This window comes from Protopterus annectens, chromosome 3.part1 (assembly GCF_019279795.1).
Source record: "Protopterus annectens isolate FY-2018-M chromosome 3.part1, PAN1.0, whole genome shotgun sequence".
Classification (NCBI taxonomy): Eukaryota; Metazoa; Chordata; order Ceratodontiformes; family Protopteridae; genus Protopterus; species Protopterus annectens.
Window position 1 is genome coordinate 975,794,345 of NC_056732.1, and position 15,463 is coordinate 975,809,807.

Below are 15,463 nucleotides of genomic sequence, written 5' to 3' on the forward strand. Positions count from 1 at the left end.
TCACTCTTACTGGTACCCGTCTGTCACAAATCACTCCTGGCACTCTTCTCCACCTATTCCACCCTGCCTGTACTCTCTTCTTCACCTCTATTCCACATTCACCATTACTCTCAGTAAGCCTGTCCACACCTATGCCTGCAATATGAAATAAATCAAAAAGAGGAAGTAGTGCCATTCAGAGTAAGTTAATGGATTAGGGCACTCATAGGCAGTATCTTCTCAAACCAACAGTCCTACAGGTATCAGAACAAGGGATGTTAACCTGCTTTAGCAGATCAGTAAAACAAGATGGAGAGACAGATACATTACTTAGTCCCTCCTTCACATCTGGAACAGACTAACCCTGCAGATAAAATGGTGTGATATACTATCTTCCTAAGAATGGCACCAGAATAAATGGATAGTTTTTCATAAATTTACTTTTGGTTTGACTGGCCTAACCTTCTGATAGAGGGGAGGTACAGTCTGGGATGGAAACTAATAAGGCACTGTGGTCACAAGACTCTCTAGAACTGACTATCCTATGATCACATTCATATACAATTTGAAGGAATACTCATATTGTAATTTGTAAGGCAAAACAATACTAACATTATGAATCTATATTGCTTAGATTATGTCTGTATTATACAGTTTATGCTGAAGTGCAAAAGTAAACTAATTGGTAACATTAGAAATCAAAGTATTTATCCACTACCTTGGAAACGCAAGTGAACTGCAAAAATTAGTAAAGTAAGACAAGAAAGGCATCCACATGGAGACAAATAATGTGGGAATTAACAGCATGCATGACTGGAAAGTAAAAGAAATGGGGCTTATATGAAGAATGTTGTTTAAGATGCTACCTGTCTTACTCAATGAATGGAAATATCTTTGACATTGTCAGCAAAAATAAATTGGTGCCTTTCAACTATCATTCCGTATTCTGGTGGATATGAACTTTTTTAAGATATGTGGTAGTATTTAAAGCACAGTAAAGCGATTTCACTGCTTCTAACAACTGTTTTATAAACATATAGATTTAATAAAATAAAGGTAACTATTAATTTGTAACGCTTGAACTACAAAATATAATGTCCCTGTAGAATGCAGATAGCATGTCATGCGTCACACAGCATTCAAATATAATCACTTTTTCTGTTACAGGGAACTGTGGCACTTCATTACAGTTTTGGTTGTTATGGGCATTTTCTCTTCAGGGGCCTTTGTACCAAGTTTTGCAGGGATTCTTTTATCTGCAAAGTAAGTTTTCGTTATTTTTATTTTATAAAACTGCTGCTTTCTTATGAAAAACTTGGTCAGCTGCATGCTTGTAAAAGCAGTCTGTAAAACAGTACTGACAACAAAACTTTTGTGCCATGCAGGCTGAGGAGAACAATAGCAGTCTTTGTTTTCTACTTGAAATGTGCAGTCATCTGTAATGTATTAATTTTATTTGACTGATTAAGCCCAAACAGAAGAACAATGAAATAAAATCAGTTCTCAAGGGAAACAAACTTTGAAATACTTGCTCTTTAAAAGACAATCTTTTTTATCTTCCTGCAAAATAAATGCTACGTTTTAACTAGCTTTTCTTGCTCTCTTTTATTGTAACCCAAGCCAGTAAAGAGTTATGCAGATAATCATAAGCAGTTCTCACTTAATCGTGTTATACATGTAAATTATCCTTTATTTATTAATTAGAAAAAAACATTTGCAGTGGAGCTCTTTTCAACCATGACCCAGGTCAGAGGCAATAAAAAATATATTACGCAAAGAAATGCATATTTGAATATTGGGTACATGAGCAACAGCTTAATTCAACATTTGTAATGCTTCGGTTTCAGGGGCTGCTCCATTTAACAGGTATTGCATAACTATTTCACAAGAAATAACTCTTGAATTAACAGCTGCTGTATTCTACAATGAAATGGAGCCAGTATGAGGTATAAGAGGGTAAAATGACTAAATACAAAATAAAAATAAATTTAATACAAAAGAAACATTCATTCAGTAAGCGTTTTCATCTCAACAGGCTTCTACAGACTGAATGCAATATAACAAACGATCACATGGCTAAGGCTAGATGCATGTAACCCTCCATGTCTTAATGACAAGGAAAAATTTAAAGTTTTTTTTTAAAGAAAAAAGTGGTATTCATTTTGGAAGTAATTAAATTAATTAATCAATTAATTGTCATATTGAGATCATGTGATGTTCTTGTTATAAATTGTGGTTGTTTGTGTGGCAACCAGAGCTGAGCCTCACTGTCTCTTTTATTCACAATTTCTGCTCCACTTGCATGCAAGTTCATATGCCTTATATCTCAGTACAGCGTACACACTACATGCTTCATCTTTTACATTTTACCCAGATTAAAAAGACCAGTACATTTACTTTGGCTGCTGTACCATATATAAGTTTGCAGTGTGTGGGGCTTGTCACCCCCATATGAGGAGTATAGGGGAGATTCCCCCTAAAAATAAGAGCTTACATGCATTGTTTTGTCATGTGGCTAATTTGCTAAGCAGTTGTTCTCAGTAGGTTTCAGTACTGATTTGTAACCCAAGGACATACAGTGGAAGCCATTACTTTATAAATTTCAGATTATAATTTCATATGCCCATAGAGTTTAGCTGGAGTTGATATCATTGTCTCTGAAGCAATATTCTTGGACCTCAGTTATTTATTTTGTGCTTAGTGCGAATGAGATTTTAAATTCTCATAATACATATTATAAAGCGGGACATATTATGCAGCAGTGGTTATGTACAATCCATTTTCACTGCTTATTCATAGTACAGTCCTACTGTTATTAATCAAAGCTACACTATTGTCCTTACACCACTACATCTAGCATCTATGATGGTCAGGATAGTATTTCCATGGCTCCAGTGGTCATGTAAGAGTAATCCTCCTTGGTGCTCTATCTGGGGTGCTGTGAAACTCATGTCTGTATTATTCAGTTGTCTTTCTTGACTGCAACCATCAATTCCTGACTGTTGGAAAGTGTGCTTTGTTATCTTTCATGGAATGTGAAGCTGTTTGGACTTTACATTATGGAACCAGTTAGGGTCAGTGATCTGGCCTGTCATTTCTTCTGTTTTCTAAAATTGTTTTGGTCCTTTGCCCTTCCTGTGTTACTAGGATGGTTATACTCATGTCTTCTAATCAGGAAAGAAGAGACTGTCCGATAAAGTAGGGGGTGACAATCATCACGTTAGTAGCATCATCATGCACATCAGATGGTTCTACTACATTCTTTTATTTGATACATGTAGCCCAAAAGTCATCCATTTGATGAACATTTCTTAACTGGTTAATGTACCATCTCCAAGTTCATAGGTTCATAGGTAGGTACTAGGCTATTGGCCCTAGGGCCTATATAAGCCTAGCCAAAGGTACCCTGGCTTTTGCCACCCAAGAAAATTATTTTCCTGTGACACTGTCGAGCAGAGCCACAGAAGTGATCCCCGGGGTGAATTTCCTATCTCCCATCCAATCATCAAGATTTTTCTTGAACAGTGCTAATGAGGAGCTTTGTTTGATATAGATAGGTAGTTTGTTCCAGAGTATGGGAAGTCTCTGGGACAGGAATTTATCCCTCCAGCATGTTTTGTTTATTGTGGTGATGAGGTTTAGGTCCCTAGAGCATGTAGCTCGGTGGGATTGGGATTTCTTTAAGTGGAGCATGTCCAAAAGCTCTGGGTTTGACATAGCTTTGTGTGTTAGGCAGAGATCGCCTCTGAGTAGGCGATATGCAACGGAGTAAAGCTGCAGTTTTTTGAGACGGTCTGCATAGGGCATCTCTTTGAGGCTGGTAATCCTCTTTGTGAGGTATTTCTGTGGCCTTTCCAGTTGTTGTAGATGTCTTGTGAGGTACATACCAAAAGGGGCATTGTACTCTATAATGGGTCTAATGCGTGACGAGTAGAGGGGAACAATGACCTCTTTTTTTCCTGGATGAGAAACCTTTTGTGATGAGTGTGGCGATGTGATTATCAAAGGAGAGACTACTGTCCACCTGTGTCCCAAGGTCTCTTATCACACTTTCGGTGTTAAGTAGACTACCACCTATGTGCTTCAAGTTCTCGGTTTTAAAATTGGTACTATATAACTAGGGCTCATGAGTAAAATAGTCTGCTCTAAATGCCATTTGTTAGTCTTATAGACTCTGATAAGCAATTTCTGAGTATTGTACAATTTCTCAGTTGTCTCTTATTTATGTGATGATGCTGTATTTTGTTTTGTTATCTATGCACATCTGATTCACTAAGTAAGACTGGGTATTCAGAATAACACTCCTGGTATAGTACTACTGGCTGTGTATTTGCTATTATGATGAGTAAAAAGGAAAATCACTAAACACAGTGACATAAAATTTTCTGACTTGAACTATGGATGCTTAGTGATAGTTTGCTCTAGCAAACCATTTCTTATAAACTCCTTTTTAGCAATAAAATGGTATTTTCAGTCATCATTGACTTCATGTTGATAGTTTATGGCAACGATGAATGCACCTCCATTGTCATTAAGAACACAGACCCCATAAATGGTACCTCAAAGTCAGTATTAACAAATTGCTGTAGTGCTGATGGCTATTATCAGTGATGCAAAGATATTGCTAGTGGGGTATTTGAGCTGGCTGACATCCAACAATGTTGGCTGTGTCATCAGTTTTCTTTCAGTGCAAGGCTGCTATACAAACCTTTGGCATGAACATTATCTTTGTGGTTTCCAGGTGGTACTTATTTAATACACCAAACACTCTGGAATACAACTTGTTTGGGATTACTACCATGGAGTTATATAGTAGGTCTCCCTGACAGATGTCCAGCTGCATTTCTGTAACAGTAAAATCATGACATAATAAGTAATCAACCAAGTTCATCTTTCTGCAGCTAATGCATTTATTTGTGACAATAAGAGAGGAATGAGTCATTCTTATTTTTTTTTTATTTTTAAAGCAGCATTTGTCATTGACAGCTGTACAACAAACAACATGCTGAGTATATCTTTAATATGCATGTTTGTTTGCCCTTTGGCATCAACATTACCACATTACTTTGCTTCTTTGAATTCAGTAACACAAGTGCCCCCAACTTTTCCTGTGGCCAATTGAATGTAGCCACCCTAAATCTCAATGCTGCATTACAGCTGTTTACCTCACTGATCATTGCCTTCCATAGAAAAGCACTCCCAGTGCTGTTTCTTCTAAGTATGGGAAAACTGAAATAGGTGCATTTCTGTGTCTGAAATTTCATCTTTGAAGAATTACATTTTGTCTCTTTTTTTCCTCTAAGCTAGCATTCTATGCACCTGTATTTGACGTGAAAGTTATTGAGATACTCTTCATTCTCACCTGATATCAGGGTAAGAATGCTTTGGTAACAGTATGCATTAAGAATAATGTGAAGTAGCTATTTCACTGTCTGCTACAAGCAGGTGCACACACTACTCCAAAAATCAATTTGTAATATCGAAACAAACTTTTATGTTAATATTATTTTTAGGAAATTCTATTTCCATTTGTGGATTTGCTGTATCATGATAATTTTCAAAAAAAATTGCTCCCTGCCAGTATTTAATACTTTGTTGGAAGTCACTTTGACATATCCACTTAAATGCTTAGCCTGTCTTCAGCAACAACACTATGGGTGCAGTCCATTTATGACTCATACCCTAATACTTCCCTGATTGTGCAGTTCACTTCCTCATTTTTGTAGTGTCTCTGAACAGCAAGCTAGCATTTGGCTGTAATTCAGTATTTACCTTTCTAATTAGTCATTCCCATATATGGTTGGTAAAAAAAAAAAAAAAAACTTGTTTACTTTCTGCTAATGAATGTAACGGTCAATTATCTTTACTACAATGGCATCTGTAGCTTCCTGATGAAGTACCATTTGAGCTTGTGTCTGTCTGTCTGTCTACATGCTAACTCATATAGATTCACACTGGCACAATTATTTTTACCTGTTTTTGTAACTTTTGCAACCATTTAAGTCAACAACAGCATTTGAGGTTCACATGATAAATATAGGAATAATTCATTGTTTACCCTGCATCCAGCTCTGTGTTAAATGTCATTTTGTTTCTTCTTTGGTAGTGTTACAACTAACAAAAGTTTGATTCATGCTGTACAACTATAAACTTACCTAGTCATGTTTACCATGTTTGCTGCTATTTTTTCTGATCTTTATTTTCTTCTGTCATTCTCTGTTTTACACACACACACACACACACACACACACACACACACACACACACACACACACACACACACACACACACACACACACACACACACACACACACACACACACACACACACACACACACACACACAGTCATGTGATCTGACATGGATGCTTTCATTTCAATTTGTCACATGTTCTCCCAGTGTGACCCATTTTATGCAATTTTCTAGCACTGTTTGCACAAGGATCAGTTTTATGTGACAGTCTGCCACACCTAAAATTTGTCATTTGCATAATAGAATGAACAATCACATCTTGCTGTGACTCTTGGATATATGTGGCGGCTGTTTCCATTGATACTACCTGTAATGCCCCTGCACTGGCCCAGTAATCAAGGAGCATCAATCCTCACCGCTGGTAACAGCTAGGGGATGTACATACTGGGAGGATGACAAGTACACACACAGTAAGGTGCAATTTCCCTTAAGAGCACACAGAGATCACAGTCAGCCTGGGGCTGGTTTCTCCCTCTTTCTCCAGATCCACAATAAGACTCCCCACTGGCACAGCTGTAGGGTTAAGATCTCAGCTGAGGGGCCAAGCCAAGAGATCCAGCACCCTCTCTGTCCAACCAGTGCTTCATGTTCCTGCTCAAGTAGCTGCCACACATACACTTTGAGATTTGATTTATATACAAACACACACACAGAGATACACACACACACACCTGGGGAAGGCTGGCACAGATTCATAGGTAGGTACTAGGCTATCTGCCCGAAGACATTTATAAGCCTAGCCGGAATGTGTTGGCTTTCGCCGCCCCCTTAAATTAGTTCCCTGTGTCTCTGTCCAGCAGAGCCATTAAAGTGATCCCTGGGGTAAACTTTCTGTTTCCCATCCACTCATCAAGGTTGCTCTTGAAGAGGGTTAGTGAGGAGCTCTGCCTAATGTAGATTGGAATCTTGTTTCAGAGCATGGGAAGTCTCTGGGACAGGAATCTATCCCTCCAGCATGTCCTATTTATTTTTGTGGTGAGGTTTAGATCCCTGGAGCATGTGGCTCGAGGGGATATGGTTTTCTTTAGGTGGAGCATGTCTATCAGTTCTGGGTTGGACATGGCCTTGTATGTCAGGCAGAGATCACCTCTGAGTAGGTGGTGTGCAACTGAATACAGCTGGAGTTTCTTCAGTCAAGCTGCATAGGACATCTACTTGAGGCCAGTGATCTTCTTGGTGAGGAACTTCTGTGGTCTTTCCAGTTGTTGCAGGTGTCTTGTAAGGTACATCCCAAATGGGGCATTGTACTCTATGATGGGTCTGATGAGTGATGTATAGAGGGGCCCAATGACCTCTTTCGATCTGGATGCAAACACTTTTGTGATTGGGTGGGCCACATAGAAGGATTTTCTAACAACTTTGGCAATGTTACTATCTACTTGGGTCCCCAAATCCCTTATTACGTCTTCTGTATTTAGGGGGCTGCCACGTATGTGGTAGTTTGTGGGTACTTTGTTTTTTCCAAAGGGGATGACTATGCAATTTTTGGCATTTAGCTTGAGACCATGGTTTTGACACCCGGTATCTGTCTCAGTGATACCCTTCTGGAGGATGTCTGTATCAGCCGGAGAGTCAATTATAACCCCTAGTTTGCAGTCATCTGCAAACTTGGTCATCCATAGTCCTCTTGTGCTTGCCTGTACCTCTGAGAAGTATATGCCGAACAGGAGGGGTCCTAGGACTGAGCCCTGGGGAATGCCACTTGTAACAGGTTTAGAGTCAGACCTAGCTCCTGCAACTCTTACCATGTGGGTTATGTCCGTGAGCCAGTTGGCAACCCATCTCGTGACATATGGGTTTATGTTCAGGCTGGTGAGCTTGTCTATAATACCTGAGTGGGGAATAGTGTTGAAGGTTTTGCGAGGTCTAGGTAGGCTGTGTGGACCACCTTTCCCTCATCTATAGCCTTGGTAACTGTCTCATAGAAGTCCACCAGGTTTAGGAGGCATGATCTGCCCTTAACAAAGCCGAACTGGGTTGGGTCCAGTGTTTGGAGGTTTCCACTGTCTCTGTTAATGAGATCCATGATGATGCGCTCCATAGCTTTGCAGACCAAGCTAGTCAGGCTTATAGGGTGATAGTTCACGGGGTCCGTTGTGGCTCCACCTTTGTGGACTCCACCTTTGTGGAGTGGAATAGCCGTTGCTGTGGGCCACTCTGTGGGCATGTAGCCTGTGGAGAGGCTGAGTTTAAACAGTGTGTTTAGGTGAGGGGTTAGTTCATCTTTGAGCTTGTGTAGGACGCAGCCCGGGACACCATCTGGTCCCATTGATGCTGTGTTTTTGGCTTTGGAAAGGGCTGTTTTAACCTGAGTGTCTGTGATTTCAGGATCACTACATTCTTCTGGTATAGTTATGGGCCCTTTTGGGGGTGGGGGGGTGAAGTTTGCACTGAACCTGTCTGCCAGGATGTTGGCTATATCGGTCGGTTCAGTGAATTTTTTGCCATTCTGCACTAACTCTGAGCAGATCTGAGAATTGCCACTTAGATTTTTGACATAGCTAAAGAATGCCTTGTGGTTATCTTTGGAGTCCATGGCAATTTTTCTTTCGAATCTAGCCCTGGATGATTTTATGAGGGATTGTAGTTTCTTGCTGATACTGATCAGGAATGTCTTCCCTTCTTGGGATTTTACTCTTTTCTGTACTAGTTTCCTCCTTCTATTGTATAGCTTGTTTATAGCAGGGGTCCACCAGACTGGTTATCTTTTCTTGGAGGAGTGAGTCTTGGTTTTGTTTGGGATAGCACAATCCATGCATTCTTGTAGGTGCCCATAGAGTGCATCAGTAAAGGATTTTGCAGGTTGGACAGCGTTATCCTTTAGCATGGGGGCTTTGAAACTTCCCACCTCAGTTTTAAGTAGTGTGAAGTTTACTTTTGAAAAGTTTTTCACTGTGGTTTCTTTGACCGGGGTGGTGGCGGAATCAACCCTCTCTTGCTTTTTGGTAAAAGTTGCAGGCCATGCCTTAATGGCTTCCACTTTGGCAGGTTTTGGCCTGATCTTACCACTCCCCACTCTATGTCCCAGGTAGGAGACCTCTGCCATACCTAGCTGACATTTGCTGGGCTTAATGGTCAATCCTGCCCTCTGTAGTCTATTCAGTACCTCCCTGACATGCTGAAGGTCTTCTTGCCAGGAATGGCTGTAAATGGCAATATCATCTAGATAAGCAAGGGCAAAATCCCCTGCTCCTGCTAAAAAATGATCTACCAGCCTCTGGAAAGTTGCTGTGGCATTTTTCATCCCAAAGGGCATCTTAATGAACTCATACAACCCAAAAGGAGTCACAAAAGCTGACCTCTCTCTATCACTGGGAGTCAAGGGCACCTGCCAGTAACCCTTGGCAAGATCAATGGTGGTAAGATATTTAGCCCAGCCCAGCTTCTCTAGGGCTTCATCTGTCCTAGGTATGGGGTAAGCATCTGACTCGGTGTGACTATTTAATTTCCTGTAGTCCACACAGAACCTAGTGCTGCCATCCTTCTTTGGTACCAGCACCACTGGGGAGGCCCAGGGACTGCTGGACTCCTGAATTACCCCTAGGTCCAACCTTTCCTGTATCTCCTCCGTCAGAGTCTGTTTGACTGTCTCAGGCACCCTATAAGGGGCCTGCATAATAGGCCTTTGGGTTTCTGTATCCACATGGTGCTGCACCAGGTGGGTGCACCCTGGTTTCCCAGGGAACATGTCCCCAGTCTCCTGTAACACTGCATGGATTTCTCAAACCTGATTAGGGGATAGATGCTGGGACATTGCTACCCCTTTCACTGAGGTGTGAGTCTGACCCTCACTGAGAAGATCAGCCACCAGATCCCATTCAGACTCCTCCTGCCATCCACTGTAAATATTCAGCACAAGGTCCTCCCTATCATGGTAAGGTTTCATCATGTTAACATGGTACAATTTGTGCCCCCGCCTCCTGCCTAGCAGTTCTACTATGTAGTTAGCATCACTGACCTTCCTTACCACCTTGTATGGTCCCTCCCAAGCTGCCTGCATCTTGTTGTGTCTGACAGGAATGAGAACCATTACCTGCTGCCCTACAGCATACTCCCTAGCTCAAGCATTCCTGTCATGCCAGACCTTTTTCTGCTCTTGGGCTTCTGACAGTTTCTCCTTGGACAAGCCCATGAGTTCCCTGAGCCTTGTCCTGAGGTTTAGGACATATGCCACAACTGACTCCTTGTGGGATTCACACTCACCCTCCCACTTATCTTGAATCAAATCTAGAAGTCCCCTCACCCTATGTCCATACAACAACTCAAAGGGTAAAAAACCTGTGGATTCCTGGGGATCCTCTCTGTAACCAAACAACAGACTCCCTCTTGAACTGGTCTGCGAATGCCCGTAGCATCATCTTGAATATAAAGTTTAACCTCTCAACAATACAATTATTCTGGGGATGGTAGGGGGTGGTCTTTAGGTGCTTCACCCCACAGTACTTTCACAGACAAGTCAACAGGTCTGATATAAAACTGGCACCTCTGTCAGTCAGTATTTCTTTTGGAAAACCTACCCTGCTGAAATTTTCTAAGAAAGCATTTGCCACTTTTTCTGCCTTAATGGAGGACAGAGCCACTGCCTCTGGGTATCTGGTAGCATAATCTACTACCACTAGGATATACTGTGTGGAACTTGGGGTACTCAGAGGCCCCACATTATCCATAGCTACCCTCAGAAATTGCTCCCCAATAACGGGAAAAGGCATCAAAGGAACTTTCACCTTGTCTCCTGCCTTGCCTACCTTTTGGGACTGCTCACAGGTCCTGCAGTACCCTGTTACATCTCTGGAAATACCAGTTCTGCATAATGCATCCCTGTCCAAATGTGGATCATGTTATTCTGATGGTGCTTTGTATTCAGGCTACCAGTAGCCCTCAGTTTTCTGCAGCCTGGCCTTGGTTTGCAGTTTAGTTCCTTACTGTCTCAACCTTCAACTTTTCAGAAGTTGCTGGAGTGGACTTCTTAGACTCCTCTTTTTTGTGTACCTGAGGACCTTGCAGAATAACATTTTATTTTTCTATCCTTATCATCTTTTGTATTTGGTTGCTTGTTGCTGAGCAGACTCGGTTCCCCCTGCTTCTGTTTATCTCCTGACAGTGGTGTGTCCTTGGGTCTGCCTGCCTCTTACTTGGTGGACCAGGCTTTCTACTCATGTGCTCTTCTGGCTGTTTAAGAACTTTGGATATCAATCTAATGTCTTCACACTAGGCCAGTTTCGGAGTTGTTTTCTTTACTAAACCATGCTTTTTAGAAATATTGTCATTGCAAACCTTCTGTTCTAGTATAGAGGAGAAAGCCATAACTATGACCTAGGTGACCTGAGTTTGATAAATGCTTCAGGTGCCCAGTGGAGCTGGCATGACAGGGGGAGAAAATATGAGGATTAAGGCTGGTCACTTCTTTTTATGGCTCATAAACACACACTCTGTGTTAGAACCCCTGGTGAAGACCAGGGGTCCCATATATATGTACAAAGGAGAGAAGACCCAACTGACCCCATCACGTTGAGGAATGACATGCATCACAAAGACCCATTAGATTCCAACCTAATGAATGTGAATGAGCATGCATGATGGTCAGTAAGCAGCAGGACCAAAAGCAAAGCAAACTCTTGTTGTGACTTAATTTGATCCGTTATCATATTAGTCTGATGCCTTCATTTCCCTGTATTTAGCCTCTGTTTCAAATGTTATGGAATGTCTAGTTTGCATATTACTACACAGTTATTTTCAGCCTGACTAGTTTGGGTCATTATTTGCAGTTCATTATACTTTATATATTCTTGGAAGGTTATCATTAACAGGTACCTATAGACATTCATCCCCCCTCCCTGTGCTTCATACTTTGCAGATATCCTTGTGCCCCCATATATTACCAGGTCTCCCTGCTACTCCTTCCAACCCTGGCCTTTACCCATCTCAGGGCTGGGGCCAGCATGGATCCTATGACTGTCCTGGTTAGTCATGTTGCCAACTACTTTTTCTGGGGGGTTAATTTTTTTATTTAATGACCTACCCCCATCCTCAACCCCATCCACTGTGAACATTTATTCCTTCTGAGAGCTACTCCCCTCTAAAGACTGTACCTCCCTTCACTGAGTGGTTAAACAAATGTCCCCCCCCCCCCGGGATAAGCACTCCCATCCTTCCCTGCTAGCACCTCAGAAATCGAAACTATTAATAGAACCCAGGTTACCTGGTCTGTAGTTACAGCTTAACCCCTATATGCCATTGAACTGGTCTATGGGCATTAATTTTTTTACCTGATTTGTATTCTGTAATTTGCTGGCATTGGCTATTTAACTATTTGTTGACCATATTACTTTAAGTGTTTGTTTATTTTACTGCAGTACTTAGTCATTTAATTCACATGAGTTTTATCAGTTGTTGGCTCTTCATCCATTCGTTACCATCTTTTTATCCAGATCTGTTACTCATAAATGTAGGTGGCTAGTTATACTGAGAAAGCATAGACCTACATATTGTGGCCACCCTTGTTCAATGCTCAATGGGAACTGTGTTTGTCCCATCCCAATGTTAACTGGTTTCTGCTGTGGAGTGAAATGTCAGACTAATAGATTTATCTTCATTTTGCATGAAGTGTTCATGAAGTGCCCATGAAGAGCCTGTGGACTCATATTTCAGTCAGAGACAGGTTGGAAGAACCTGCTTTATTCTGACACTGGTCAGGTACAGCATTTTAATGCTTGGTCCATTCATAGCAAGATGTGTATTTTGTCAGACCTAATGATTTGTATAGATTCACTTTTTTTAACAGAGACATGGCTAAACACTGTTTGGTCCTATTCTCTTAGCTTTACTGCCCCAATTGTTGTCTGTGATACATGACCCTATACCAGCTCAGAGTAGAGGTGAAGGATAGTAGATGTGGGAGATAGTATTGTTTATCATTCATCAATTTTTGTGAAGAAAGACAAAGTTGCATGGATAACTCATTTGAGTATGGGATGGATGCAGGAACAAACTGTGAGTATTTCCACATTTACCATTCAACCAGCAGTGTTAGAACATTTCTTAAATAGTTTTCTGACTCCTTCTTTGTTGCTGTTATCTCCTGATGTCTTATCCTTCTTGACTTCAGTATCATCAGGGCTGATGAGAAGTCAATGACTTTTGTAAAAAGAGCCCCTCTGTATTATGAAGGGAATCAGATATGTTAATGTGGTTTCTTCTCATTTTCATATATTGGGCATACCTGGGACCTAGTCATCCAGCTTGATGTTACAACACATGATTTCTGGTGGAACTAGTCACCTGGTCAGACCACTCCACTATTCATTTCAAGGTTGATGTACCCCGAATGGAAACCCTAGATCTAGGTCTTATACATTACAAGGGACTCATTCTAATCACTGTGGACCTTTAGAGCTTTGTTTTGTTTGATTGACTTACATGATTGCAATGTCTCAGTCCCTGCAGAGGTGGCTGAGGTCTATAACTATCTGAATATCCTGTCTTTGTACTGTGTCTGGTCGGTCCACTTGGGTTCTGCATGAGCTATGGCTTGATTCTGAGCTCAGTGAGCTTTGAAGGACTGGCTGTAGTATGGAGTACAAAACGTGATGCACTCACCTGACTCAAGACAAATTTACTCTGACTAACCACTTTGCAATATATCAGGCAGATGTTTCCTGAAGGAGTCTTCATACCTGTCCTGGGAGATCTCTACAATGACAAATCAACCAGCTGCTGTATTCCGGGTGGTGAGCAGGCTGTGCACCCAGGTTTTCTCATTACCAGGAAGATTTTGTCTAATAAATATATAATTTAGCTGATAATATTTGGCCAGCAAGCTTGTCCTGATCAAATTAGGTACACAGCTCCATGTGCAGTGATGCTTGGGAGGTGTTACTGCATTAGAACTGCTGGGAGTTATCTTTGTTAAATTATAATGATGTTTTTCTTTCTGTTAGTTCCATAGTATCAATTACTACCAGTGGGTAGGTTCCATGTCCCATTAGGCTGGTTCTTACCTATTTGATGGCACATGGCCCTGCCTTGTATTAGCCTGTCTTCTCTTCCTTTTCTGCAAACTTGAAAAAAGCATTGACTTCTGCTCTGAAAAAAAAAAGACTGATTTAGATCCAGATTATCTAGACAATTATAGTCCAATCACATACTTTCTATTCATCTTTAAGAGTACTTGAGAGCTATAACATGAATGACTGGTTCCAGAATGGCTAAATTGTGGAGCAAGACACAGCACTGAGACAGCTCGATAAGGGTCATCTTCAATGACCATAATATGGTAAGAGCTTGACTTCACTATTCTCTCCTGCTCCTACTTGATCAGTCTCCATAATTTGATATGCTAGACCATGCCCTCTAATAGGAGAGGTTGGAACACTGCTGTGGCCTCACTGCTACTACCTTGGGTTGGTTTGACGCCTGCCTATCTGAATGTAAATATTCCCTACCTTACACTTTTGACTGTGATGTTCCTCAAGGCTCAGTATTTGGTCCCTTGCAATATATATCATATCTGTGCTTCCTTTACAGCATGTCATTTGAAGGAAAGAATTACATTGTCATTGTTATGTTCATGAGATACAACTGAATCCTGTTTTCCTGAGGATTCTATGTCAGCTATTCATAAATTTACAAAACACTTGGAATTCATCCACAGTTGGATAGTTGATTATCAGCTGAAAATGAACACATACAAAACAGTCACCATGGTCATTCATACCATTGTTAGGGGGACTCAATTACCTGTCTTGCCCCAAGTCTTATTTACTGTGGTGACAAACTACAGTTTATGTCAAAGATGTATAACTCAGGGCTGGTCAGTGATGACAGTTTTTTAAAAGGACCAGATTTCAGCAGATGTTTTCCTGTCTTCTCAGGACTGTCTCTTCATTTTGCATCTTATTTCCCCACCATATACATCCTCTGGCCTGAACCCATGTGGACTACTGTAATGCTAGTTATCCTAGGATTCTAGATACAGAACTTGAAAGCCTACAGTTTGTACAGAACTCTGCAACCTTGCTACTAACTTGGGTTTTCAGATGCCAACATATTATGCTAGTCATGTGTGAGTTTCACTGGCTTCTATAAAGTTCTGATCTTCATGTTGTATCCCTGCATGGTATGTGTCCTCCCTATATTCAGTATCTGCTGGTCTGCTGGTGTGGTATTGGCAACCACGTTCACAGCAATCAGCCTTTGAGAGGCCACTTGCATTTATAGGGACCTGCATGGAAT

At 41.1% G+C, this 15,463-nt stretch overlaps 1 protein-coding gene across 1 annotated transcript in view; it reads left to right on the plus strand.

The window, feature by feature from the left end:
- The window catches only part of LOC122798319 (MFS-type transporter SLC18B1-like), a 600,458-nt gene that overhangs the window by 155,808 nt on the left and 429,187 nt on the right, over positions 1–15,463 (plus strand). Inside the window, exon 4 of the mRNA XM_044067153.1 lies at positions 1,147–1,242. Coding sequence (XP_043923088.1) covers positions 1,147–1,242 — 96 coding nt within the window. The remainder of the gene's footprint in view (positions 1–1,146; positions 1,243–15,463) is intronic.